Below are 27,350 nucleotides of genomic sequence, written 5' to 3'. Positions count from 1 at the left end.
AAAGAGTATTTACTTCAAATAGTTAAAATGCCATAAGTTATTGGCCAGATTTTTACAGTCAGCTGTGACATGGTGATCATTGCTGCAGATGTTAATGATAGTTGTCCACAAAGATTTAACAATCTCTGCATCACAGGTTTCTCATTTCTTGAAATTGGTATCAGCTGAAGGGGATCTCTGGCATTTGATAAATGATGCTATCACATAGGATGAGCATCTCTATCACATCTAAGGAAGAACAAATGAAGGAAAAAAAACCTTTTTTAAGTAAAGAAAATGAAATGAAGATTGAAATGTTCATGCGATAAATATATAAAATGTAATATTATAAGAAAACTAATTGCAAATCACACATTCTTAGATTGGAAATTCCATTATGCCTCAATGTAACAATTTCATATGAGGTCAAAAAACTTCAATTACTGTAAAAGCCCAGTAATCCAGAATTCAAGCAACTGGCAAAATAAACAAATAGGCAGCTGATAAATAAATGTATAAACAAATAGTTAAGATTAGATAAGAATAAATAAAAGTTTAAAATTGTAGAAGTAAATGTTCTCTGAAGAAACACATGAAGATGGGAGCAAATATTCAGCCAGCTGCATGCTTTATTGTGCTTTGCTCGTAACTGTTGTTTGAGTAAAGTTTGAATAAAATGCCATTGCCCTAGGATGAAGAGCTGGTTGATGCCATTGGTGTGACTCTCTTAAGGTGTCTTTTTATTCCTGCTTGGTAGGAGTCTTTAGTATATTATTAAGTATATTAGTGAGGCTTTATCTGTAAACTTGGGAGAGGGGGTTAATTATGATGGTAGCCTGATTAGCATAGCAGTTATCGCAATGCTGTTATAATACCAGCGACTGGGGTTCAAATTAAAATTTTGTAAGTTGTGGGAATTAATCTGATTAAAATGAACTTTACATAATTAAAGATTGCAGTCCTGATTTTTTTTTTTCAAATTATTTTACATTTTGCACTGTCTGGTCTTTTAAACTGTTTATTCTTAATGTTGGTATCATAGTTAAGCATTTTAAGAGTGAGTCTCAAGCAACCGGAAAATTTCCATATTCAGCATCTACCAATCCTGGAGGTACCGTATACCAGAGGTTTTACTGTATTTTAATTTATTTGCAGATGGAGTTCGATGAAAGGGAACTACGACGAGAAATTAGTTTTGCTATTAAGAATATCCATGGTATCAGGCAAGTTGTTTTTGAGTTATTGTGATTTTTCATTTAAGCCTACAATACAGCAGAAAATGAAAATCATGAATGCATAATGCAGACATCCTCTATATCACACATGTCAAACTCTGGCCCGTGGGCCAAATTTGGCCCGCGATATAATTATATTTGGCCCGCAAGATCATTTCAAAAATGTATTAGAGGTGGCCCGCCCTGCAGCGAGAGCCGATGCTGTTTTTTGGTAATGTCACCCCCACCATCCTCCCCCTTCATTGCACATCCTTCCCCATTGTAACACGAGAAATTGTAACACGAGAAATCTGTCGATGTCATCAGCCGGCAAGCCAGTTGGAAGGCTCCCCGCACAACCAATCACTTCTCCCACCTGTCGAGCGGTGCGGCGGATGGGCGAGCACCTGTGATTTCCTGTCGGCGCGACGGACATGGCAGGCTGCGCACGGCCCCCGGGCAGTGCGAGCCCCGCGCGACTGGCACCAGACGGCCCTTCCACAGCGCAAGCGCACTTCTCCCGGTCGCCACGGCCTTCAGCGCTTGCACTCGCGCGGACCCCAGAGACGGCTGGTTCGGCCCTGCACGTGAAGAGAGAGATGGTGGCTGTCCGCAAAGGTTGATCGGCAGCGCGCTGGGCCTGAGTGGGTGGGTAATCAGGGGTGGGCAGAGGGTGTAGGTGAGGAGTAATGGGCAGGGGAAGTTATGGTGGTGCGAGGGGCAGTTAGAGGGAGGGATGAGTAGAAGGAGGGATGGATAGGGAAGAGGTAAAAGGGGAGGGGCAGGGGGAGTAGGGGAGGGGTGATTAGAGGGTGAGAGACGGGTAGAGGGAGGAACAGGTTGAGGGGAGAGGCAGTAGAGGGGCGTGTATAGGATGGGATGGGTAGAGGCAGAGCAAGTGGAGTGAGGGGTGAGTAGAGGTTGGGTAAAGGACTGGTCAGGTAGAGGGATGGTGGGTCGAGGGTGAATAGAGGCCTAGAGCCTGAGGAGTGAGCTGGAAATGCTGAGTCCTGATGCAGGCCAAAATGGACACAGCCTGTGAATACTGACTACATCTCCACAGGGACCAAATATGTTTCCCTCAGGTCAAGCAAAGGGTGAACTTGAGCTACCAACTCCTGACCTGTAACATTATCCTCCTAAAGTTATATCCTAAAGTTTAACATTACATATGTTAAAAGAAGAGAAACCATGCAGATGTTGTTGAAAATTTTCAATAAATATTTAGTTCGGCCCTCGACTTAGTCCAAGTTTTTAATTTTGGCCCTCCATGAATTTGAGTTTGACACCCCTGCTCTATATGTTCACTGCTCTTTTAAAACTCTGTTTTGTCAGTAAAAAAAATAACAGAACAATAATGTTGCGGTGTTGGCGCAATAAAATAAAGAAATTAACTATCTTAATTTTTTTTCCCTTCACAATTTTTACAAATATAGTTAGGATTCAAGAACCAGATAATATTCTAAAAAATATACTCTTAATTTGTGTACTGTTACAAAGTATTTTTCATCGTGTGACTAACTTTCCAATAAAGTTATACAATCCTTATCAAATCTCTACAGAATTTTAAAATATCTTTCAGGTCAAATCTGAATCTTCATTTTTTTTGAAAAAAGAGTTTCTCCTACTTAACCTTTCTTGATAGGTATAATTTTTGAGTTTTGGTATCATTCTAATAAATGTTTTTTGCTCATTCACCAGCCCACTGTTTTTGTTCTGATAGGGAGATCAGAATTGTTCACAATACCCCAAAGGTGATTGAAAATTTGTTCAATGTGTGTTAGCATATTTTCTTTGCTTTTCAATTCTTCTTCTAAAGAAATAGTTTGCTTTGTGGTCTTTTTAAACCAACATTGCTATTTTTTATTTGTGCCACCTGATTCCACTGAACTTCTATTGCACTGATGCATTTATTTATGTAGCTTCCTCACCAAAATGTATCACCTCTTTCTTGCCTATGTTTAAACTTTTCTGCCAATTGCGTGCAATGTATTGTCTAAGTGCAAATTTGACATGGTGAGATCAAGTTCTAATTTCCCGAATAATATGAAATACTTGTGTTTCCGTGATGGTCTATTGGTTTAATTCAATAATTAATGCATTTATTTTAACATGATAATTTGTTCAGATGATAGATTCATTGTCAATATTGAATCCTTTAAAGCCAGCTCAGTAATTTGCACTCATTCCGAATAGTAATTAACTTCACTTCATTTATTTTTTAAAAATGCTACTTGCGCAATAACCATTTACCCACTGTATTAAATTTAAAAACAAAGACAATCTGGAAAAAGTGGTTGCATGGTTTGCTTAAAGTTAGGAAAGTATATGGCTACTTCCATTATAAACACATTATTCAGGTGATTCTGCTATTTCTTGTTTAAATCTAATAGGCGGGACTTATCTGGGTTGAATGACCTGTTTAAATTTTCATTTTACTTCTTTCTAAAAATATGTAAATAGGTAAAATTTTCCACTTTTGGAAGTAAAATATATTTGTGTGGAAAATACTGAATACCTTACTAAGTGATACATGTGCAATGACTTTCTTCATGTTGTCTGTACCAAGAATGATGTTTTACCTTGCTTTCATGTCCTTAGACCAGGTTTGTTTACTCCGGATATGGCCTTTGAAACTATTGTGAAGAAACAGATTGTGAGACTCAAGGAACCTTGCCTGAAGTGTGTGGATTTGGTTATCCAGGAATTAATACGTACAATTAGGCAGTGCAGCCATAAGGTAAACACTACACAACTTTTATTTGTCCGCCATCAGTGGTTTTAAAAAAAATACTACTGATATAAATGCACACTTAAGTAGAGTAATTTAAATGAAGAGTATGCAAGGAATTTGCCACTGATTTCATTTATTGCTTACCAATAACTGCTTCTTCTCAAAAAAAGTCCAAAATAATGTAAAATTAACAGTGTATGACCAAGTAACACATCTCTGTGTTCAAATAACTTTGCTAATATCTTAAGAATTCCCCAACACATTGTGGTTTTATCTGAACAACTTGTGTATTAATTGCCTGAACAAATCTGGTTACTTTTTAGAACTCCACATTTACATGTTTTCTTTGGCTTGGCTTCACGGATGAAGATTTATGGAGGGGTAAATGTCCACGTCAGTTGCAGGCTCGTTTGTGGCTGACAAGTCCGATGCGGGACAGGCAGACACGGTTGCAGCGGTTGCTAGGGAAAATTGGTTGGTTGGGGTTGGGTGTTGGGTTTTTCCTCCTTTGTCTTTTGTCAGTGAGGTGGGCTCTGCAGTCTTCTTCAAAGGAGGTTGCTGCCCGCGGAACTGTGAGGCGCCAAGATGTGCGGTTTGAGGCGATATCAGCCCACTGGCGGTGGTCAATGTAGCAGGCACCAAGAGATTTCTTTAGGCAGTCCTTGTATCTCTTCTTTGGTGCACCTCTGTCTCGGTGGCCAGTGGAGAGCTCGCCATATAACACAATCTTGGGAAGGCGATGGTCCTCCATTCTGGAGACGTGACCTACCCAGCGCAGTTGGATCTTCAGCAGCGTGGATTCGATGCTGTCGGCCTCTGCCATCTCGAGTACTTCGATGTTGGAGATGAAGTCGCTCCAATGAATGTTGAGGATGGAGTGGAGACAACGCTGGTGGAAGCGTTCTAGGAGCCGTAGGTAATGCCGGTAGAGGACCCATGATTCGGAACCGAACAGGAGTGTGGATATGACAACGGCTCTGTATACGCTAATCTTTGTGAGGTTTTTCAGTTGGTTGTTTTTCCAGACTCTTTTGTGTAGTCTTCCAAAGGCGGTATTTGCCTTGATGAGTCTGTTGTCTATCTCGTTGTCGATCCTTGCATCTGATGAAATAATGCAGCCGAGATAGGTAAACTGGTTGACCGTTTTGAGTTTTGTGTGCCCGATGGAGATGTGGGGGGGCTGGTAGTCATGGTGGGGAGCTGGCTGATATGCCATCAGCAGAAATAGGCAATTTTTTAAATAGAAACCCTGAGATACATTTGACATAATTGCCTACACCATACTTCTATGTTAATAATCTAGCTGAGTTATGTGAATAAAATACAAGCAAAAAGGAAAGATTTTTTTTCCATCGTGGAACTTGTTAGTTTTCTCCAACCCCAACCAACCAATTTTCCCTTGCAACCGCTGCAATCGTGTCTGCCTGTCCCGCATCGGACTTGTCAGCCACAAACGAGCCTGCAGCCGACGTGGACTTTTTACCCCCTCCATAAATCTTCGTCCGCGAAGCCAAGCCAAAGAAAGAAGATTTTTTGGGATGCTTGCGTAGCTGAGAGGGATAACATTTATTGCCTAATCCTAACTGCCTTTAAGGAAATAGTAAAAACTCAGATATACTGTAGGGACTCAGCGGGTCTCACAGTGTCCAAAAGAGGTAAAGATATATAACTAACATTTCAAGTCTGAGCCCTTTTTCAAGGTATGAGTAAAAAGAAGGCAGGTGTCTGAAAAGGTTGGGGAGAAGGAAAGAAAAAGCAGAGGCAGGTTTAGTAGGCATAGGGACACTTAAATTTCAAGGGATATTGAAGATCTGGTTTGGAAGGTGTATAGCAGGTATAGGCAACATGGAGCCAAAGAGGTACTTGAGGGATTTTTAAAAAATGCAAGAAAAACTTCAAGAAAGAAATCAGGAAAACTTCAAAAAATACATGAGATGACTTTGGCAGACCATGTGAAAGAAAACCCAACATGGATTGGAGAGGTTAGCCCTCTAGCCATGGTTTCTGATTTGCCCTGGCTGTGAAGCATTTGATCACCATCACATCCTCAATGCACCTGGCTATGTAGCTTGTTAATGAGCTTGCATATTCATCACTGTTGATTGGTGATTGAAGGCAGCTGCCTTCCTGAATCCGCTCAAGTCCGTACTTTCAAAGCAGTCCTGCAGCACAGGCATGGCATCTTCCGGCCAGGAACTGATCCCCTGTGAACTGGTTTAACTTGTTTTACAAGTGGTCTGTATACATGGATTAGCAAAATGGATATGTGGTCTCAGTATCCAAGATGGCAACAGGGGCAGCCATGTACACTCCAGAGACATTGTAGTAGACCCGATCCAAGACACTCTCACCTCTGATACAAATTTTGGAATTTTATAGAAGTGCAGTTGGGATGGGAGCCAATATCGATTAGTGAACGTGATTTCACAAGATTAGTGAAAACTGTGAAAAGAGCATAGTTTTAGTTTGAGCTTAGGTTTCCAAGGATGTAAAAATGATGGAGAGCATGGGAATAACAAGAACTGAAATAACAAAGATAGGGATGAGGTTTTGAGAAGCAAATGATAGCACGGAGACTGCAAAGGGTTGGACCTGCTGCCCTCCACGCTTTGGATTTTATATCTACAGCTTTTGTGTTTCCCTATCTGGTGTATATTTCCGCCATTGGCTATATTTATTCAGACTTTATTTATTTGACCTTTGTACAGAATGTTGTTCAGTCCAAAGATGGTGCATTTTATCTTTATCTATTGCCGAACAAAGAATTATTTTGTGCTGTCGAATAACCCACTGGGGAGTCATCAGGGTTAACATTGCGCAGCAATAGCAATATTATCAGACGGATTATTACTTTTGGATCTGATACAGTATTTTCAACAAACGCAAATATTAGCAGTTTGATTATCTGCTGAACGAAAAGAGTTGGAAGAAATCATATTAAATTATTTTGCAGTGCAAAGAAGATTGAGTTCCATTTTTACCAAATGACAGCAAACAGTACATGCTGTTATGAATGGTTGAAATGAGTGCATGCAATTCATATAACTTCTGATCATTGGGAACCAGGGAGGAATTTTTTTTGTATGTTGATATGCTTTGTTCAGAAACTTTGTAACCATCTAAGAATACACGTCTTATAATTAGCAAGTAAAGGTGGCAGTTGATTAATTAAATCAGTTTAATTAACTATTAAATTAAGATTGATATGGTGATTGGCATCGTGCTCAAGCATGTGGAATCGATTTAGATCCAGGTCTGAATTCCTCTGACACCACAGAGATGATGTGAGCAGTAAATATTACTCCCTTGTTCAAAAAATGGAGTAAGAACAAGTCTGCAAGCACTTTTAGTCTTAACATCAGTGATAGGAGAGCATTTAAAACCATAGATCTAGTACAGGATCAAAAGACTTCTTGAACAAGGCAAGCCAACACAAATTTTGCAAGGAAAAATTACATTGAGTCAATCTGATCTCATTTTTGATGAAGAGCTTAGATGGAGTTGATGAGATTATTGCAGTCAATGCAGTGTTCACGTACTTCAAGATGGCTTTTGGTAGAACCATCTAACAGTCTTATTAGCACATTTAATGTACTTGGTGCAAAAGGGATCTTGAAGGCGTGGACATAACTGGGCATGTAATGGATAACAGGTGATTATGGTGAGTTTGTCACAGCTGCATACTTGAGTAAGGCCTTTCGCTGCTGGTGACACATCAGTGGAGATGCTCAGGAAATGTAACACATGTATGGGGTCAGAAGGAGGAGAGAAAAGAGTTTCATGGTCACCTGTGGGTCTAGCGTATCAGTAAGTCAGGGGGATGTGACGTGAGAGGCTGCTGGGAAGAAGAGGGTTGATGTAGAGTAAAATAAAATGTTGACACAGGTTTTTGCTAAAGACCATCGAGTGTGTCCTTTTTGAGGTTGTGCAGTAGGTATTGAGCAGTTCCTACAAGTTAATGGTGGTGTTTCCCAGAGATTAAGGGCCATTGTCACAGAGTAATAAAGAATACTGTACAGAAAGAGATCTTTCAGTACAGTGAGTTTGCACCATCAACCACCCATTTTACATCAATCCTATATTAATTCAATGTTTTCTTCCCATCCACCTCCTCCCAGATGCTACCATTTACCTTCATTCTTGGGGAAATTTAACATTGCCTACATATCTTTGGGATGTGGGAGGAAACCAGAGCACCCAGAGGAAATCCGTGCGATCACAGTGAGAACATGCAAACTCCACGCAGGCCCATGGTCAGGGTTAAAACTGGGTCTCTCGTGCTGTAAGGCAGTAGCTTACAACTGCCTTACAACAGCTGTGCAACTGAGGTTTTTTAAACTTAGATTCATAATTTGGATTTTGGGGTTCCAGTCACAATTTCCAAATTTGCTAATAATATGAAACTTAGCAGTACTGTGAATTGCATAGAGTATAGTGAAAGATGGCAACATATTGTAAGCCAGGCCGATAGACTAGGAAAACATCTGGGAGGTGTGGAGAATTGTGTAGTGATGTGCTTTAGTTGGAAGAATAAAGAGAATTAACATGGAATAAATAGAATTGTTCTGAAAGTGGTGCAGAATGAGAAGGACTGGCTCTGGGAGAGGATTTCTCTGGTAAAAAGCCAGCGAGGAGATGATGGACCAAATTCCTCTTGTTCTGTAACCATTCTACGATATGCTCTTTAGTCAAGAAGAATTTGTGATTATCTCAACTTTCTTATGTGGCTTGACAGGAAAAATGTAGAGACAGAGGGAGTTGATTCTCTTTGTAGGTGCATCTAGAACCATGGTTCCCATTCTCAAAATAAATGGTGGACCATTCATACGTGAGATGGGAAGAAATTCTTTCATAGAATTACTGTCTTCTATGTTAAATTCTCTATCTAAGAGTGCTGTAGACGACCTTGTGCTGAATGAAGATTTTTAAATATGCATAGGTTTCTGGGGATATGAGCTTACTGTAGGAAAATGGCATTGAGATAAATGATCAAACAAGATCTTTGTGAATAGCAGAGAACTCACTGGAGACTCAAGTTATAACCTGCTTCTGTTTCTTATGTTCTTCTGTTCTTGAAAGGAATTATCACCTATAGTTAATGATATAGTGTGCATCTATAATCCAAGTACATTCAAATGTGGCCCAGAAGTTTAACACATTTCCATAGTTCCCTCCTCAACCACCATGACAGTTAAAACAGATTAATTTGTGACATTATTGACAATGGATTGACCACCTGCAGTCTCTCCATACCACAAAAAAGATTACCTCCATACTGTTCTACAATCTGAGAAAATTACCATAAATGCCTGACCTGGAGATGCTCCTGGAATGCGACACAAAGAAAAAACATATACCTTGCTTCTCAAAAGACGTAAATCTGGTCTTCCCTTTGGGTTTCCTTGTTGCAGAACTTGCTGTTACACTTTCAGGAGTACATTTAGTCAGCTAATAATTGTTGTATTTATATACGTATATTTTTGGTATGTATAAGTAAAAATATTTTATGGTAGTTTCCACTTCTAAAATAAGCAGCAGACATAAAACGATGTCAGTAATCAGAAGGCAGAATGATGAGCCACGATTTGTTGAGAGGTAGCAATAATTTTTCACTGAAATGACAACAATCGCCCTTACCTGCATCAGGATCTTTGGGACTTTCATGTGGATACACAAATCCCAAAAGTAATTTTAAAAACGTGAAAGCAAACTCATTAATTTGTAAAATGTGAGCTATTGGTGCATATCTTCTTCCTTGCAGCTGATCCTCCTTCTTCCGATGACTAAACTTGCTGTTCCTCTGCCAGGTATAGACTACTTGGAAAATGTCAGAGAAATGCTTTATTGCAGTTAAAAATATTTACAAGAGTATTTTTGACTTTATTTATATATTTTTTTCCTGTGAGTTTTAAATGTTATGAATACCCACAGCATTCAGAAGTTTATAAGTGTAAGGCTGTTTTGACAATGGAGTATTGAAGTATTGGATGGGGTATATTATCTGTTTTTTGAGTGGGATTTGGCTGGCATTATGATAATGAGTTTATTCTCATTTTCATTGTACAATGTACATATACATGAGTATTATTGTGTGTAGAGCTCGTCGAAAGAATCAAAGACTTGTTGATCCAAACCAAGGCTTTTATTAGCAAAAGACAGGCGCTCTTCACAGTTGGCTGACCAGTCCGGAATGATCCGACCTGGCTAGGGACACAACCCTTTAAGGCCCAGACAGTAGGCGTGGCTTAGCTCTCAGCCAATCGCTGTAAGTACAGTCTAGATACTGTAACTATATACACTATATACATTGGTGATAGATCTGTACTATCACATTGTGGCAGAGCAGGTACTTCATAAAGAAAACAGAACTACAATAGTATACATTAGATTAAATTATAAAGTGTCAATAAATATAAAGGATAGATAATAAATATTCACAGTTTCCATTGTGCAAGAAAAAAGGTGGCATTACATTAATGCAGTCAGTCTTCTGTGGTGTTCCATGATTAACGTAACGAGATTGTCTCACTCGAGAGGAAGTCTGTAGCTCATATTTAAGTCAGTAGTGAATGCAAGTAACTAGTGTTAGCATTGATAGCAAGTTTTGGTCTATTCAAAAACTTGAATATAACAACTCTATGTCTAATTTTATGCAAATTTATTTCAATGTGCTATCTTCTCATGAATCTGGGTATCTGTAAGATTTCCCTACTTTTGATATATTTTTGTTGTTTGATTAACATAATGGCCCTGACACAGAAAGTTTAAAAAACATTTCATAAACCAGGCAGCACCTGTGAAGAGAGAAAAACTTAATGTTTTTATCCATAATGTTTCATCAAACTACATGAATCTAAAACGTTATCTCTGTTTTTCTCTCTCAACAGTTGCTGCCTGACATTCTTGGTATCACCAGCATTTTCTGTGAGTTTATTTTAGGTTTCCAGCATCTGGAATGTTGTGTTCAGAATTTTGAATTTACTCTGCACCACATTCACTGTTTGTTATCTTGAAGATGTTTATTAAATGAAGCCGAATTTTTCTAACTGTATTTCCATCCATGCAAGATAATTAACAAACAAATTTAGTCAAAGAAATTATTTGTGAGCATCATTTTTTTTTATTGAGCCTAGTCTAAAATAAATTTTCATTGTATTATAACTTAATTTATACGATAGGATGTTTTAATTGTGTATTTCATCTCTGTGAACAATTGACAATTTCTCTGGAGTTACATGAACAGCCATAGAATCTAATTTTTAAAGTATATAGTTAATATACTTCTTGCAATATTAAGGTGAGTGGTAACATTTGATGGATGACTATTCACTTTAGCCATTTAAGTGAATGTGCTTTATCTTTACAGCTGGGCAGGTACCCAAAATTGCGGGAAGAGACGGAGACGATTGTTTCCAGCTACATTCGAGAAAGAGAGGAAAGAACAAAGAACCAGGTTAATGCACATTATTAACAGAAAACGAAAAGTGCAGGAGATACTCAACAAGGGACTGAAGAGAGGACAGGAGGGGTTTAGTCAGGAGAGCCTAATTATTCGAAGTCTTCTGGAAGTTACATTGCTATCTTCGAAGGTTTTCTGCAGACATGACTGGAACTGCTTTGTTTGTTCACCAACTATGCTTGTTATACATTTCAGTTAACTAGTTTATGCCAGTGCTCACAGTCTCTCTCCTACTGTTAAATGTGAGTTGTCATTGTATGAAGTCTTCACTGGGCTTATCAATCTGTTTGCATTTCACAATTTTGGTAGTCTCAGGGAGCAATAAATGATAACTGAAAGGCAAGAATTCCATATTTGAATCTGCCATTTTTCATAATAATCAATGGCTATCTCATTACATGAATGCCCAGATTGTCTAACTAATGGCAGAAAACTCTCAAATTTAACAGTAGGCTTGGTGCCTCCAGTAGTTACTTATACCATTGTGGGTCATTGTGTGATTTCAATGCCTGAGTTGCACAGGGGATTTTCAGTAGCCCTGATTTTGCAAAAATGGTTTGTTATCATTGATTATTGGAGGAAGATCAATCATTTTGCATCTTCCACGATGTGCCTGTCATGAGTGCGTCACCCCTCACCACGGGAGGAACCACTCTGTATGTCCTGTTTGTTCATACTTGGCGTATGAAAAAGGGTCATTGGTCTGAAATTTTAACTTTGTTTCTCTCTCCATAGATGCTGCCTGATATCCCCAGCATTATTGTTTGTATTTCAGATTCGAGAATCTACAGTTTTAGCATTTAGATTAATGTGCATTATTTTTTTATTTATAAAATTCTCAAATCCTAATACATATTTGGATGCCATCATTAAAATCTTTACAAAACCATTACACTAATTCACAAATTAGGTCAAACTCAAAAAAATGTTGATATTTGGGTTTGGTTTCTATTAGAAATAGGAAGTGCACTTATCAGAAAGTACAGAAGATTTTTCACCATTTATCTAATTGTTTTGCACAAGAATCAGGGTTGAATGCATAAAATATAGTTACATTTTTAACCTTTTATTTACTTTAGGTATTGTTACTGATTGATATCCAGTTGTCTTATATCAATACGAACCATGAAGACTTCATTGGGTTTGCAAAGTAGGTATCAAGTTGGAATTTTTTGAAAATGACTTTTATTTTTCAATTCAAATGACCGTCTATGATTTCAATCCCATGGACAATTTAACCATGCACAACTGTAGTAAAGTATAACAATATTGAAATCCAGGTAATGATTAAAAATCTTACAGTTGTGCTGAAGTCCCTTAACACAGTTATTTCACTTTATGAAACCTTGAATAGGAATCAGAATTTATTATCGTGAACAAGTCATGAAATTTGGTGTTTCACGGCATTCATTTTATACCATCTTTCTATATGACTAAGGAAACAATAATAACTATTGATTATTCAGGAATCTGATGGCAGTGGGGAAGAAGCTAACCTTGTGCCGTTGAGTGCTTGCCTTTAGGCTCCTGTACATTTTTCTTGATGGTAGCAGAGCGAAGAGGGCATGGCCTAGGTAGTGGGGGTGTTTGAGGCTGCTTTTGTAACACACCTCTTATATAGATGTCCTTGATGGAATGAAGTCTGGTGCCTGTGATGTCACAAGCCGAGTTAACCACCCTCTACAGTTTATTCTTGTCTTGAGAGTTGGTGCCTCCATACCAGGCCGTGATGCAAACAGTCAAAATACTTTCCATAGTACACCTGTAGAAGTTTATAAGATTCTCCAGTGACATACTGAAACTCCTCAGACACCTCACAAACTATAGCAGCTGGCGAGGCTTCTTTATGATTGCATCAACGTGATGGCCCTGGGACAAATCCTCGGAGATGTTGATACCCAGAAATTTGAAGCCCTTGATCCTTTCCACTACTAAGCCCTCGATGAGGACTGGGTCGTATTCCCCTGACTTCCTCCTCCTGAAATCTACAATCATCTCCTTGGTTTTGCTGACATTAAGTGCAAGATTGTTATCATTGCACCATTCAACGAGCTTATCTATCTCCTTCCTGTACGCTTCTTCTTTGCCATTTGTGATTCTGCCAACAACTGTGGTGTTGTCAGCAAACTTGTAGATAGCTTTGGAATTGTGTCCGGCCACACAGTCATGGGTGTATAATGAGCAGAGCACAAATCTTTGTTGACAATCAGTGAGGAGGAGGAGACGTTATTTCCAATTCATACAGACTATGGTCCTCTGATGAGAAAGTCAAGGATTCAGTTGCAGAGTTGTAGAGTTGTAGCTTCTTGACCAGCACTGAGAGAATAATGGTATTGAAGGCTGAGCTATAGTTGATGTACGTAGTCAACCGTATGTATGAATTATTGTTTTCGAGGAGGCCCAGAACTGAGTGGAGGGCCAGTGATATTGCATCCGCTATGGAGCGATTATGACAATAGGGTCAATATCTTTGCTTAGATATGTGTTAATTCTGACCATGTCTAGCCCCTCAAAGCATTTCATCACCATAGATGTTAGTGCTACTTGGCGGTAGTCATCGAGGCAGCTCATCCTGCTCTATTTGGGTACTGGGATGATTGATGCCCTTTTGAAGCAGGTTGGGAACCGCTGACTTCCATAATGAGAGGTTGAAAATATCCTTGAGCACACCAGTTAGTTACATGGTGCAGGTTTTCAGTACCCTGCCAGGTATGCCGTCCAGGCCTGAATGATGTTCTGTCGTCTCCCTCAGAGACAGATACCACAGGGTCCTCAGCTTTTTCAGGAATTCTGGTTGGCACTGTTTTCCTTTTCTAAGTGGGCATAGAAGGTGCTCAGTTCATTGTGCAGTGAAGCATCACAGCAGTCAATAGCATTCACCTTTGCTTTGTAGGCTGTAATGTCCTGCATTCCTTGACATAGCTGGCGTGTATCTGTCTCTGTTTCTATCCTCCTTTGGAATTACCACTTTGCTTTGGAAATGACCTTCCCCAGGTCGTACCTCGATGTCTTGTAAAGATCTTGATCCCCAGCCTTAAATACCCTTGTTCTCCCTTAGAGAACAGATTCTCTGATTCATCCAGGGCTTTTGGTTAGGGAACATTGGTACGAGTGCGTGGGCGTACACTCATACATCCAGATCTTCATGAAGTTGATGACACCTGTTGCATATTCATTCAAGTCGATGGATGAATTCTTGAATATGTTCATCCACCAATTCAAACCAGTCCTGCAGACACTCCTCTGCCTTCTTCAACCACATTTTTGCCGTCTTCACCACTGGTGCTGTGGTCTTCAGTAGAAGCTAGGTAATTAGACTTGCTAAAGTACGGTCAGGATATGGCTCAATATGCGTTCTTCGTGGTGGTGTAGCAGTGGTCGAGTGTATTGGTTCCCTTGCTCTCGTATGTGACATGTTGGTGATAGTTTGTTAGAGACCTTTTCAGGTTGGTCTGATTGAAGTCTCCTGCAATGATCAGAAAGACATTTGGATGTGCTGTCTCATGGCTGTTTATCAGTGCTTAGTCCCCCCAGTGCCCACCTGACGTTAGCCTGTGGCAGAATGTACGCTGTGACCAGGATGATGGCAGTGAACTCCCTTGGCAGGTAGAATGGGCAGCACTTGTGCCAGATGTTCCAGGTTGGGGGAGCAGGACTAGGACATGATTGTCACATCTGTGCACCATAATGAATTGATGATGACACAAGCGCTGCCTCCCCTGGTTTTTCAAGATGCTGCTGTTCAGTCAGCGTGACATCAGGAATGTTCACGTTTTGCCAAGTTTCTGTGAAGCACATCATGCAGCACTCCTTGATTACTCCCTGATTTTGTAGTCTAGCTTGGAGTTCATCTAGTTTGTTCTCCAAGGACTGTAAGATGATAGGGAGCGGAAGCCTCAGATTCCGGTGTATCAACCTGACCTTTTGCACCCACGTGATAGGGTCTTTACCTGGCCTGTGAGTCCACTTTTGGTAATTGTATTGTCTGAGCCCTGTCCCTTTAAATCCTTCTTGATGTTTGGCTGGCCTGATCACTGGTGTTTTAAAACTCCAGTGGCATTGCAATGGTAACTATGTAAGCATTTTAAAGCCTCTAAATTGTACCATTGTCTGTGTGCGTTTAAAGCTCCCGCGATGTTGCAGTTTAAAGCTTCCACATTGCAACGTTGTCTGTGTGAACTTAAAGCTCTCAAGATATTGCAGTTGTAACTATGGGCAGTTTAAAGCTCCTGCGCTGTAATAACGGTACCTGCCTCTATCGCAACTGCCGATTCCCAGGTCTTTTAGCGATCTTAGGAAGTCCACGCTATCAGGTAGGTTTATTTTTGTGTGTCTCATGTTTTGGTGGATTTTTGAGTTCTGAGCAGGAATATTTGATTGTTCCCATCAGAGCTGTTTGCAAAGAGTTGCTGCTGTAAGGTGTCATCTTAATACCAAAGAATCAGAAAACAACTGCTGACTCAAAGCAATGATTCTCACCTTGTGACAATAAATAATGAGAAATGTACATTCTCATTGTGATGCAGTTCCTAAATTGAAATCTTTCTTTCTGACAATCTTGAAATCAGAGTACAAAGAAATAAGATAATAAATGAATATATCAGAATTTATGTTTGACATATCACCTCTGATGTCTTTGCTATATGTGCCTTTGCAGACCTACTACTTCTGTGCAGTGGTCCTATGTGGCTGCAGACTTTTGTTTGAATATTTTATTTTTGATTTTCAAAGACTCAAATTCAGGCAATAGTAACACTTTCTTACATCACTTATGTACAACATACTGAGCCCATTTCCCCTCCCCTCCCCCATGCCCCTGTACAACCAAGAATAAAATTATATAAATTATACAGATCCAAAAAAAAAACCAAGAGTAGATCATCTGCGCCACGTTCCACTTCTTTGATCCCAATCCTTTCCCTGCTGGAACAGGTTACTTCATTTCAAAGGACTGAAAATTATGTCTGTATACATATGAGTTTCAAATAAAGTTGTCACAATCTAACGAATGTGTCATATTTCTTCCTTAAATTGTACGTGATTTTCTACAGGGGAATACAACTCTGTATTTCCATATTCCATCATGTAATTTTTAGTTGAGAATCAGATTCCATGTGACCACTATACACTTCCTGGCTACCGTCAAGGTGACCTTCACTAACTGAATTTGGCACTTGGACATTTGAAACTCATGTTCATAATGTTACCCAGAAGGTATAATTCTGGATCCTGTGGAAAATCCACTTCTGTAAATTTTTTTAGAATGTCCCCCAGGTCCTCCCAGAAGGAACTCACCTTTGTGCACAGCCAGGTTGAGTGGATAAAGGTTCCAATCTCCACACCACACTTAAAACACATTTTCAGATTTATGATTTAGATTTATGTAATTTTTGTGGTGTGAGGTACAATTGATACAGGAAATTGTATTGCGCCAACCTGTACCTGGCATTAAGAACAGCTGTCATGCTGTCCAGACACATATTTGACCAGCACCGCTCGTGGATTGTTGTGTAAGCCCGGCTTTGGGCCCTCACTTTGGAATATGCAATACATCATAAAAATAAACTTACGCATATTCCCTCTTTGAATTAGAATCTTCATGTAACTACACATGGGCAGGGTCATAGATGGTCCCAATTTGTCGTTTAAAAAAGATCTTAGCTACAGATAGCAGAAAAATGTTCTATAAGACAAATCATATTTATTCCTCAACTGCTTGAATGACATGAGCTGCCATCGCTTGTAACAATCCTCAACACACCTGATTCCCTTCTGGCACCAGGTACCCAGGATCTTATTGTCCAGAGTCATGGGTATTAAGTTGTTCTGGGTCAGTGGTGTTTTGGGAGATATCCCTACCTTCAATACAATACATTGATTTATTCTATACCATGTCTGAAATACATGCTTTAGTGTGAGGTTATCGATTTTCTTTGAAATTAATTTTATGTCCCATTTATATATAAACTCTCCTATCTTTTAACTACCACTTGTAATCCAATTTGTGCCCAGGAGGAACGATCACCTTCATGAAAAAGTATGGTGCTAAACCTCACCTGGGCCACCCAGTAATATTTTTTAAAATTTAGCAATTTTAAATACCCCCAATTTATAATCCCAAATCAACTTTTCCATGGATATTCTAGCCACTTTACCATTCCACAGGAATTTCTGACACATACGTTGGGCATCTTAAAGAAGCCCTGGGGAAACAAAATTGGTAATGACTGAAATAGATATTGTATCCTTGGCATCACCTTCATTTTAACACAGTTAACTCTGCCCACCAAAGTTATGGACAGAGTTCTCCATCAACCGAATCTTCCAGAGCAAAGGGAGATAATTGAGTTTGTATAAGTTGTGTAATTCCTTGTCTACATTTAGCCCCAGATATTTAATGCCTTCTTGTGGCCATTTGAATTGACTTCTCTATTGATAATATAATACCCCTTTGTCAGAGGCATGATCTCACACTTGTCCAGATTTACCTAATACCCTGAGACCTTCCCATAATCCTCCAAGGTGATCCTTAGTCTGGTCAAGGGACACCCCCCCCCCCCAGTCCATCAAATATACTAACACATCATCAATAAAAAGATTGATTTTGTGTTCCACCTGGCCCACCTTGAACCCTTTTATGTTTGGATCCTGCCGAATGGCTTCTGCCAGCGGCTCAATGGCAAGATGAACAATGGACAGCCCTGTCTACTGGACCTACTCAATGGAAACACTGGAGACATCTGCCCATTTGTAAAAACTAGCTTGGGGTTTATAGTAGAGTGTCCTAACCCAATTAATAAATGTTTTTCCCTGTCCAAATTTCTCCAGTACCTTGAACAAAAAGTTCCACTCCAGTCTGTTGAAGGCCTTCTCTGCAACCAGAGCTACAACCACTTCTGGATCCGCTGTGACTGTGCCAGATGTATTACATTAAGCAATCTAGCTATGTTGTTTGCTGTTTGCCTCTTTTCTACAAATCCAGCTTGATCTGGATTCGTTAATTTCAGCAATTATACCTATTTAATTAGCCAAATATTGGCTAATTCTTTTGCTACAATTTTATAATCTGCATTCACTAGAGAGATGGGCCTATAAGAGGAGAGGTTCAATGGGTCCCTGTCCTTTTTTGGGATCGCCATGATTATTAATGTTGAGAAAGCCTCTGGGAAAGTATACGACTCTGTCACCTAATCCACCACCTTCATTAGAAGTGGCATTCAGAGATCTTTGAACTCTCTATAAAATTCCTGGTGATTTAATAGCCTACAGTGATCCCAAGGTTTATTCAATATCCTCTCTAGAGAAAGGGGCATTCAGCTCCTCTCGATTTTCCTGATTTAAATTTGGTAGTTCCAATGTAAGCAAGAAATTATCTATTTTAGTTGGATCCCCCCCCCCCCCCCACCCCGACTCTGATTTATACAGCTCTTTATAGAACTTTCTAAATGTTTCATTTACTTCCTCTGGCTTATGTGAAATCTTGCCTTCCCCCATTTGAATCACATTGATTGTTCTTGACACCTCTTCTGCCCTCACCTTCTAGGACAAGACTTTATGGGCCCTCTCCCCCAGCTCATAATACTGTTGTCTAGATCTTAAGATCAATTTCTCAGTCTTATACATTTGCAGTGCATTATATTTGAGCTTTTTGTTCATTAAGTTCCTGCATTTTTCTTCTGAACCCACTCTTTGATAGTCTTTTTCCAATTGGGCTCTTTACTTTTCCATATTCTTGATCTTCTTCACTTGCCCCTTCTTGATATATCCAATTATCTGGCCCTTTAAAAAACCTTCAATGTGTCCCACATTAGGAAATTATCATTAATGGAAGGGCAGTTCATCCCACAAAACAATTCTATTTGAGCCCAAATAAAGCTACAAAATTCCAGTTTACCCAACAGCAAAAAGTTCAGGCACCATCTATTCGCCGTGGTCTGCTTATCTGGCATTGTGATAGAAAGTGTAAAGGATGAATGATCCAACAGGAATTGAGCTGTGTACTCAGTTTCCACTATCCTACTCTCCAACTGGGCTGATGCTTAAAAAAAAAGTCAATTCTAATGTAGGAATCGTGTTGTCTTGAGTAAAATGAATAATCCCTCTTTCTTGGATTCTGCCTTCTCCAGACATCTATTAAATTCAGCTCTTTCATAAAGGTCAGGGTAGACTTAGCCGTCCTGTCCCTTGTTGCTTTCTTTGCTGACTTGTCCATGACCAGATCCAGACAGGAATTGAAATACCCTCCAATCAAGGTATTTCAACACCCTTCTGTTACCCCCAAGAATACATCCTGTATAAATTGCTTGTCAACAAAATTTGGGGCATATATATTCATGTGTCCATGACTCAGAGTGTATTTGATAATGCATCATCACAAATATCCTGGCCAGGTTGGTGACCATACCTCGGACCACCACCAGAACATTCTTCCCTATCAGGTTAGCCACTCCCCTGGCTCTGGAATTAAAAGAGGACACCACCTGGCCCACCCACCCCCTCTTCAACTTTATATGCTCTTGATTTTTAAAGTGAGGTTTCTGAAAAATACTATGTCTGCCTGCATTTTTTAAGGTGTGCCAAGACTCTCTTTCTCCCATTCTATTACAAATTTAATTGTCTTATCCATTACCCCAGAGCCCTTCTATCATTATCCTCCCCTTCCTTCTTTTCTGCTGATACTTATCTTCCATCCCGCTTATTTGCCGTAGATCTCTGGCTCAGACAGCCATGCTTGAAACTAAAATAAGCTTAAAAAACTAAAACCAACAATGCATTAAAAAAACAATACCTCCAAATAATTCCCCCCTTCCCAATCTACCCTTTCCCTTCCTGGTGCCAAAATACCCAAGATATTGGTGCCAACTTCCCTGCAATTTTGCACCCATCTATCTCTTACTTGTTCCCTCCCCTCTTTCTTTGAGCTCCCCATAATAATTCCTGATTTAACTTGAACCATCATATTTAAACATTAATACAGCAAACATGTTCCCAACTATATTCATATCACTTACAATATATACCATCAGTCCTTCCATTAATTCCCCTTTATTCCCTTATTTATATTTAGTCCTGAGAAGGTTTTTACATAGTCCATTATCTCGCCAGGGTCCTTAAAAAAAACTTCTCCTCTCATACCACTGTTACCTTCAGAGTTGCTGGGTGAAGGAGGGTATACTCAATTTCCTTTTGCCTAAGATTTTACCAAAGCAATTTCCCTTTTTCACCTTAAAAGTGCCACACTAATATCTGGGAAGAAATTTTTTTTACTCCCTCATGTACAGCTGGACCCCTCCTTTCCTTTGCTCCCAAAGCCACTGCACATAAAATACGCTCTCTGATCTGATAATGAAGGAATCTAACCAGGACAGAGCAGGTCATTGGTTTGGACCTGGGCAGGGGGCAAGAGAGAGGTAGGCTCCATCTAATTCTAAATCTTCCCCAATTTTTTCCCTCCCCAGCACCTCTGGGATCCACTTTTTAAAGAACCCCACTGGGTAGCTGCAGACAAATGAGCATAGTTTTCCCCCTGGTTTAAATGGTGGAGGTTATATTTGTTTACAAAGAGTGATTGTGGATAACTCTTATTCTGGAAGGGCATGTTTCATATTATGTTGTATTGTTATGAACTTTAGCAGTCTTGGATAGTTGGCCAGTGAGCAATTACACAAGCACTCTCAGAAAGGCAATTGTAGAAGTACAAATGCTATCATCCTAAGAGGATTGCAGAATTTAATTCATGGAATGCAAATATACTTCAAATATCTTAAACCACTAAAACTAGATAAACAAATTTAGATCTTTAAACTCGTTATATTTATATGCTTTATATTCAGATCGTTTAAATTTTATTCAGACAGGAATCTCTAAACCGTTTCATTACATTTTACTGGTATTTAAACAGTAATGTGTGTCAACCTGACACTTTTTAAATGTCTCATAGGGATTGTGATCTTCAATTGTGAATTTCCTAAATGACATTTTTGGGCTTCCCCACACTAAAATCTTGCAGCTGTTTTCACTTATCCTTGCAACCTCAATCTTGGCAACTAGTGCATTAAAGAAGCTCTCTGATTTCCATAATGGATGAAGGGAGGGGTAATTCTCTAGTAGACCAGAGGAATCTGGATTGATATCCTTAATAGAAAAGTGATAATGATGTAAGTTGCAGCAGATCTTCAACTAGGTAAAAGAACAAAATTTGAGAATTGGTCCTTTTCAATAGCACTACTTGTATGGATTTGAGGTTGGAAAAAATAGCTTATTTCACACCAGCAAAGTTGCAAATCATGCTGGAAATTAATTTTGGGTATTTTTTTTCCTGCTGGAAAAAAGTTTCTAGTGTGAATGAAAATCCCACCAAAATTTCAGGAGTCAAATTTCTTTCAATCACTAGTAATGGGCACAGTGATGCTCGACTCCAGACCTACCTACAGCTGCACTGTTGTGAGATGGAATGTTGGCTTTGTTTAATATTGTGGTGAGATTGCCTATTTTTTAAAAAATATGTTGTATATTATTGCAGATCTTTTGTCTAATAATTAAACAAAGATGAGTTATACCAGTATTTTCAGTAAGTTAATTATTAATATAAAGATGTCTAGTAAGTTTAATTATTAGTGAGTTACAGTCAATATTGTGTAGTTCTTATTCACCATTGTTTTAATCATTCTTGCAAGATTAAAGTTGTGATGCACATCCATCGCCATGTTACCTTTTTATTTTTTCTAATGTGATGTCCTGAAGAAGATGCACAATGTCTGAAATTAGATGGTTTTTTCCAATATAATCTTTGTTAAGTATTTACATTTAGAAACTTGTTATACTTTTTTAATAGTGCCCAACCAAGATGTGGTCAGGTGGTCAAGAATCACCCTGCTGGGAATCAGGTAAGAATTTTATTATTTTAAATATTTTGTGAAAATTCAAATAGATGCATGTAGCACTCTTCTATAGTTTTAATTTATCTGTTTTTGCAACATTTGTGTAGTGCATGTCACATAATGTTGATGAATTTCTTTTTAAATTAATCTTTATGATTGCACATTGGACAATCATTGCACAAGAATTTTTCATTCCTTCTTGCTCTATTGCTGTCTGTGGTTGTATTGTCACTTTGGCTGCCTTTTTTTGCCTCGTGGTCTTCTGTCTCACTAATTGCCTTTTGTTTACATTTGGTTTTTTTTTTGTTATGCTTGGCAGAAGAATTATTGGTGAGTAGTTATTCTGTGGTTTCAAGAAGTGTCATTTACTAGTTCAGACATGTATATATTTTTATTAAAGGCTCAAGAGAAGGCCTCGTCAGAAGGCAAGATGTCTGTTTCACTGAGGTTTTGTTGCATATTAAGTGGTTGCCTGCACTTTGATAGATAACTTGATATTTGAAAGAATCTCGAGCATTAAGTTTTATTTTTGGCTGTAAAACTCTTCAGAATGAATTGTAATTTAGTTATATACAGTAATCTGTTTTTAAAATAATTAGTTTGATCAAGCAATTGAAGACTAGCTTATGTCATTATGGCAGATGTTGGCAACACATTAATTGCAAAACTGTACAGCAGACATCTAAGCACATAATTAAGCAAATATATACTTTAAAGTCAACAGTTTACCAATGTATTTCTCTGTTGCATTCTTTTTGTTTTGCTATTTCAGGACTCTCATCTTCCACTGTTGAGACAAATTGTACGAGCTAAGGTTTTGTAAGATGCTTTATTGATTTATTACTGAGCACAATTACTTTTATGTCATTTTCCCTATTAATAAATAACATGATCTTCAGTTTGTTACAGAACGTTTCCGATTATCCGAAATGCTTGGGATGTGTATCGGTTAACTGCATTTTTCGGATAACTCAGAAATGGCTTTAAGTAGCCCAGTAGCATCAGCAGAATACTTGTGTCATCCGTTGCCGTTCTCTGACACCTCCCCCTCTCTGTCGCTGAACCTGTCTGAGAACCTGAGGTCGCCACTCTGATCCCAACACCTCCCCATGGCAGTCGCTGAACCTGTCTGAGAACCTGAGGTCGCCACTCTGATCCCAACACCTCCCCATGGCAGTCGCTGAACCTGTCTGAGAACCTGAGGTCGCCACTCTGATCCCAACACCTCCCCATGGCAGTCGCTGAACCTGCTCGGAACCCTGAGGTCGCCACTCTGATCCCAACACCTCCCCATGGCAGTCGCTGAACCTGTCTGAGAACCTGAGGTCGCCACTCTGATCCCAACACCTCCCCATGGCAGTCGCTGAACCTGCTCGGAACCCTGAGGTCGCCACTCTGATCCCAACACCTCCCTATGGCAGTCGCTGAACCTGCTCGGAACCCTGAGGTCGCCACTCTGATCCCAACACCTCCCCATGGCAGTCGCTGAACCTGCTCGGAACCCTGAGGTCGCCACTCTGATCCCAACACCTCCATATGGCAGTCGCTGAACCTGTCTGAGAACCTGAGGTCGCCACTCTGATCCCAACACCTCCCCATGGCAGTCGCTGAACCTGCTCGGAACCCTGAGGTCGCCACTCTGATCCCAACACCTCCCCATGGCAGTCGCTGAACCTGCTTGGAACCCTGAGGTCGCCACTCTGATCCCAACACCTCCCCATGGCAGTCGCTGAACCTGCTTGGAACCCTGAGGTCGCCACTCTGATCCCAACACCTCCCCATGGCAGTCGCTGAACCTGCTCGGAACCCTGAGGTCGCCACTCTGATCCCAACACCTCCCCATGGCAGTCGCTGAACCTGTCTGAGAACCTGAGGTCGCCACTCTGATCCCAACACCTCCCCATGGCAGTCGCTGAACCTGCTCGGAACCCTGAGGTCGCCACTCTGATCCCAACACCTCCCCATGGCAGTCGCTGAACCTGCTTGGAACCCTGAGGTCGCCACTCTGATCCCAACACCTCCCCATGGCAGTCGCTGAACCTGCTTGGAACCCTGAGGTCGCCACTCTGATCCCAACACCTCCCCATGGCAGTCGCTGAACCTGCTCGGAACCCTGAGGTCGCCACTCTGATCCCAACACCTCCCCATGGCAGTCGCTGAACCTGTCTGAGAACCTGAGGTCGCCACTCTGATCCCAACACCTCCCCATGGCAGTCGCTGAACCTGCTCGGAACCCTGAGGTCGCCACTCTGATCCCAACACCTCCCCATGGCAGTCGCTGAACCTGCTTGGAACCCTGAGGTCGCCACTCTGATCCCAACACCTCCCCATGGCAGTCGCTGAACCTGCTTGGAACCCTGAGGTCGCCACTCTGATCCCAACACCTCCCCATGGCAGTCGCTGAACCTGCTCGGAACCCTGAGGTCGCCACTCTGATCCCAACACCTCCCCATGGCAGTCGCTGAACCTGTCTGAGAACCTGAGGTCGCCACTCTGATCCCAACACCTCCCCATGGCAGTCGCTGAACCTGCTCGGAACCCTGAGGTCGCCACTCTGATCCCAACACCTCCCCATGGCAGTCGCTGAACCTGCTTGGAACCCTGAGGTCGCCACTCTGATCCCAACACCTCCCCATGGCAGTCGCTGAACCTGCTCGGAACCCTGAGGTCGCCACTCTGATCCCAACACCTCCCCATGGCAGTCGCTGAACCTGTCTGAGAACCTGAGGTCGCCACTCTGATCCCAACACCTCCCCATGGCAGTCGCTGAACCTGTCTGAGAACCTGAGGTCGCCACTCTGATCCCAACACCTCCCCATGGCAGTCGCTGAACCTGCTCGGAACCCTGAGGTCACCACTCTGATCCCAACACCTCCCCATGGCAGTCGCTGAACCTGCTCGGAACCCTGAGGTCCCTGCTCTTGCTGCTGCTGAAAAATCAGTGCCCCCCAACTGTGGTTACCCTAATGCCCCCACCCCCCATTAGATTTGTTCTGACACCGATTCTGTGGACAGCAGAGAACAAAGTACAGTGGAGGGGAAAGAAGAAATTGGAAAGAGAGAGGGAAGGGAGTTATCTGAAACAATGTGTTGCCTGACCCTCTGACTTCCTCCAGTCACTCACTCATGTTACCAAAATTTTTTCTCATCTTGCCATCGAAAAAAAATTCAGATAACTGAGAATTTCGGTTGTGGTTTTCGGATATTCAGAAACGTGCTGTATTAACATTTTCACACATTTATATATTTTCACTTGAATATACAGAAAAAATAAAAAGGACAGATTTCATCCATTTACTGAATACTGTAGCTGTGTTAATGCACATGTATGAGCTAGTACATTCTCGAATTAAAGTACGGTAGCTATGTCAATAAATATATAGAATGGGTGGTAGACGCACATCTCTGTATTAATCATATCACATTAAAAACTGACTATTTCATTATCCAGATCTCATTTATTATGGTTTAAAGTCTATAATAACCTTTATAAAATGTGGATGCATACAAGCTAAATCAAAATTTACATTGCATGATAAATTATAGGATAAATAGATGAGTCTTCAGTGGTTATTCTTTAGTCATTTATATATTTTAATTATATATCACCTCTTCAATATGTTTAACATTATTTCTAAATTCTACATAGTTTCATTTTTGATCTGTTGACAATTTCCTTGTTTCTTGAAATACCCTTGTTTTATTTTTTGTTTTAAAATTGGTGAACTAAATTGGTGAGACATGGATAATGAAGACTAACTCCTAATTGTGTGCATGTTTGGTAAGATTTATGTTAATACATACAGTTACCAACCACTTTAGTCTTTTTAAAATTAGTGAGCTCCAAACTAACCTTTTGAGCTGTTTTGATTTATATCTGTCATTTTAACTGTTGATCATAGCTTTATTTTAATGAGACTTGAAATATTTAGTCTGCCAATCTGCTTTGTCTCACAATTCTATTGAAATATCTGTCTTTTGTTAAGTGTTTCAAACATAAGTGTTTCATGTCTGTATTCTGCAACCAGATCCTTGGTATTTTGGCACCATATGCTTTCCAGTATAATATATGTTGAAAGTGTATATCTAACATTTTGTTTTATAGGTTCATAAATGTGACCTTATTGCTACCTTTGATATTTAAAATGTATGAATGGGTCAGAGGTAGTTTTGTTGATCAATTCACAATAAAAATTAGATTTTAAAAAATATAATTTATTTTCTGGCCACTAATAATGGTAAGTTGTTAATCTATTTAACTTTACTGGTACTTTCTTAGCTTTGTGCACAAAACTGGTCAAAAATGCTTTGTCAAAGTGGATGTTTCACTGTTATTTATTACACAGGTTATCATTGATACCTGTTAATGTGCTTTCGTCAAGCTTTTGCTTGAGTTTCCAAAGTATCTAATCCTATCGATAATATGGTTATATTCCACATGCATGCACATCATAGACAATATTTTAATTATTGTAATTGATATTCTTAAAATATGTAACATTTTTAACCACCTTTCTGAAGTGGAAAGTGAAGCACAATCTTCATATTGCTGCTCTTTCTTCAGTAATTTACTACAAGTTTGAGCATGAATTAACTTCTGTTGAAACAGGGAAAGCAATTAGTGGTTCAGTGCATTTTCATGTTTCTTTTTAACTGCATTCTGGGCACTAGCTGAGATCAGTCACACCACAACCTATATTTGGATGATGACATTTGATCTACAAGCGAGCCTGAAAGTTCATTTGCTAGATAAACAAAAAAAAATTGCAAATGACATTATATTGAGTGAACAAAGAGAAGCTGGAGAGATTCACCAGGTCAGGTAGCATCCGTGTGTAGAAATAGTCAGTCAACATTTCAGTTCGGCCCCTTCATAATGACTCATTGTTGACAGAAAGTAAGTGTAAACTTGGGCTGTAGTCTAACACATTATTCTAAGTCTATAGTGTAGGGAATATCCAGTTTTTTGAATATTTTATTTATGATTTTCCAGACAGTTTTCAACATGGTCAATGTTAGTGATTACAAATCAGCACTGACTACAGCTTATCCATATCTATTCTATACAGAATCCTCTGCCGTCC

General features: G+C 39.9%; 1 protein-coding gene across 7 annotated transcripts in view; it reads left to right on the top strand.

Annotated features, from left to right (window-relative positions):
- The window catches only part of dnm3a (dynamin 3a), a 289,034-nt gene that overhangs the window by 126,958 nt on the left and 134,726 nt on the right, over nt 1–27,350 (top strand). For 4 of the 7 annotated variants that reach the window (XM_069937730.1, XM_069937736.1, XM_069937734.1 and 1 more), the window contains exons 9-14: nt 1,135–1,202; nt 3,795–3,933; nt 11,294–11,380; nt 12,466–12,536; nt 22,221–22,272; nt 23,039–23,080. In XM_069937730.1, coding sequence (XP_069793831.1) covers nt 1,135–1,202; nt 3,795–3,933; nt 11,294–11,380; nt 12,466–12,536; nt 22,221–22,272; nt 23,039–23,080 — 459 coding nt within the window. The remainder of the gene's footprint in view (nt 1–1,134; nt 1,203–3,794; nt 3,934–11,293; nt 11,381–12,465; nt 12,537–22,220; nt 22,273–23,038; nt 23,081–27,350) is intronic. The other 3 variants (XM_069937731.1, XM_069937732.1, XM_069937733.1) reach the window with 3 other exon arrangements.

Source organism: Narcine bancroftii, chromosome 5 (assembly GCF_036971445.1).
Source record: "Narcine bancroftii isolate sNarBan1 chromosome 5, sNarBan1.hap1, whole genome shotgun sequence".
NCBI lineage: Eukaryota > Metazoa > Chordata > Chondrichthyes > Torpediniformes > Narcinidae > Narcine > Narcine bancroftii.
This window is presented reverse-complemented; position numbering and strand designations above follow the sequence as displayed.